General features: G+C 39.1%; 1 protein-coding gene across 1 annotated transcript; it reads left to right on the forward strand.

The window, feature by feature from the left end:
• Positions 1 to 590: 590 nt before the first annotated feature.
• LOC102200693 (protocadherin gamma-C5-like) lies at positions 591 to 2,156 on the forward strand (the record flags this gene model as incomplete). Its single annotated transcript, XM_005719968.2, has 1 exon — positions 591 to 2,156. A coding segment is annotated over exon 1 (1,566 nt), but the record flags the coding sequence as incomplete, so codon positions are not given.
• Between the last annotated feature and the right edge of the window lie 8 nt (positions 2,157 to 2,164).

A 2,164-nucleotide genomic window follows, 5' to 3' on the forward strand; every position in this document is an offset into this window, starting at 1 on the left:
CTTTTTCGTTTTTTTTCTTTGAGCATGTGTTGGGTGCCTTTACTGTCTGTCTTGGTAGTTGTTTATATGTCACTTTTTGCAATTAAAGTTCTGTGGGAGATCCTGTGATCGCTATCCATGGTGCCAAAAACTATCAGGCTATCAGGTGAAGGAATGTTAAAGAAACACAATGATTGATTAATGACATTATCTGTTGGAGCAAGTTATCAGCAAGTTTTTATGGGGTAAATCGAGAGAAAGAGGGACGAGACTAGAAAATGTTAAAATACTAAATTTATATTGGTTGTTCGAGAGCCAGTCAACGTTAATTCAGTTCTCAAGCCTAAAAGAGGATTCAATCAATGGGAAAAAAAAAACAGCATATGAGGTTCTTTCTCAGCACAGCCTCTGGGTGTCACTATGAAATCAGAAAACCTTTAAGAACATTGTCCCTCCCCTTGCAAACCCTTTGTCTGAGCTGAGCAAAGCACTTGGACCAAATATACCAGCCGACAAAACCCTGTTGTTGGTTTTGTAAATATGCGGCGGTAAGCGAGTCGGTTATTGCTCTTGGCATTAACAGCTCATGTGGATTTATATGCTGTTGAAAAATGATGGAGACTCCAACAAGTCACTACTCCCGGTTTGCCTTTTATTTGGCGTTGATGCTATTTTCCGGAAGAGAAGCTTTGGCTCAAATAAGATATTCTGTTGCAGAGGAGGTGGACGATGGCACTGTTGTTGGAAATGTTGCGAAGGATCTCGGGCTTGATGTAACCTCTTTGGGTGACCGACGGTTCCGTGTTGTCTCTGGAAGTGAGGACAGTATTTTTGAGGTAAACCAGAATAGTGGGGCATTGTATGTCAGTAATCATATCGATAGAGAGGAACTCTGTCAGGGCAGCGGTGCTTGCCGCATGGAGGTAAAAATTCTTGTAGAGAACCCTTTGGAAATACACTACATAATCGTAGAAATTACTGACATAAATGATAATTCTCCTAGTTTTCCTGCAAGAGAGCAGACATTTGAAATAGCTGAACAAACACTGCCAGGGAAGAGATTTCAGCTGCACACTGCTCGCGATCCCGATGCTGGATTAAACTCTATTCGTACATATACTATAACCTCAAATGAACATTTTGAAGTAAATATCCGTCAAAGTGATGCAGGAAAGGTACCGTTTTTAGTGCTTAAGAAATCACTAGATAGAGAACAAAATAATGAACACAAGCTAGTGATGACAGCTGTCGATGGAGGAAAACCTCCAAGATCAGGCACATTAAATGTTACCATAACTGTTCTGGACAGTAATGACAATCGTCCAATATTTAGTCAGGAGATTTATCACTTGTCTATAAAAGAAAACATACCCGTCGGTGCATCAGTATTTAGAATGAATGCGACAGATTATGATGAAGGTACTAATGGAGAAGTTGAATATACTCTCGGAAAAACTTTATGGCAGAAAGTTTATGATATTTTTGAACTGGACAAAATAAGTGGAGAAATTACGGTCAAAGGAGTAGTGGACTATGAAGAAAACAACGTGTATGAACTGGATGTTGAGGTATCGGATAAAGGAACGCCTCCATTGATGGGCGAGTGTAGACTAATTATAAAAGTACTAGATGTCAACGATAACCCGCCTGAAATCGAAGTTACATCACTTTCAAACACAGTGCCTGAAGATTCCAAGCTTGGCACCGTTATTTCACTTCTTAGTGTGAAAGACAAAGACTTCGGTGTGAATGGAAAAATAATATCAAGCATTATTAATGAAGTCCCTTTTGAATTAAAACCTTCTTATAAGGAAAACACATACTCAGTGGTAACTAAGGATGTTTTGGATCGAGAGGTGGTGTCCCATTATGAAATAACAATAAAAGCCACCGACTGCGGTGAACCTCCACTATCTACTTTTAAAACTCTGCGCATTGAGATATCAGACGTAAATGACAACAGTCCACATTTCAAACAAAATCCTTTAGAGTTTTATCTCGTAGAAAACAACGCTGCTGGAAAGTCTATATTTTCTGTAAGCGCTTCAGACAATGACTTAAATGACAATGCAGCTATTTCATATCACATTATGAGAGAGGGGAGCCAAAATGACGTTATGCCATCCCTGAATATAAACAGTGATAATGGACAAATCACTGCGCTGAAAAGTTTTGATTTTGAAAC

Source organism: Pundamilia nyererei, unplaced genomic scaffold (genome assembly GCF_000239375.1).
Source record: "Pundamilia nyererei isolate P.nyererei 1_Seehausen unplaced genomic scaffold, PunNye1.0 scaffold00001, whole genome shotgun sequence".
NCBI classification, from domain to species: Eukaryota; Metazoa; Chordata; class Actinopteri; order Cichliformes; family Cichlidae; genus Pundamilia; species Pundamilia nyererei.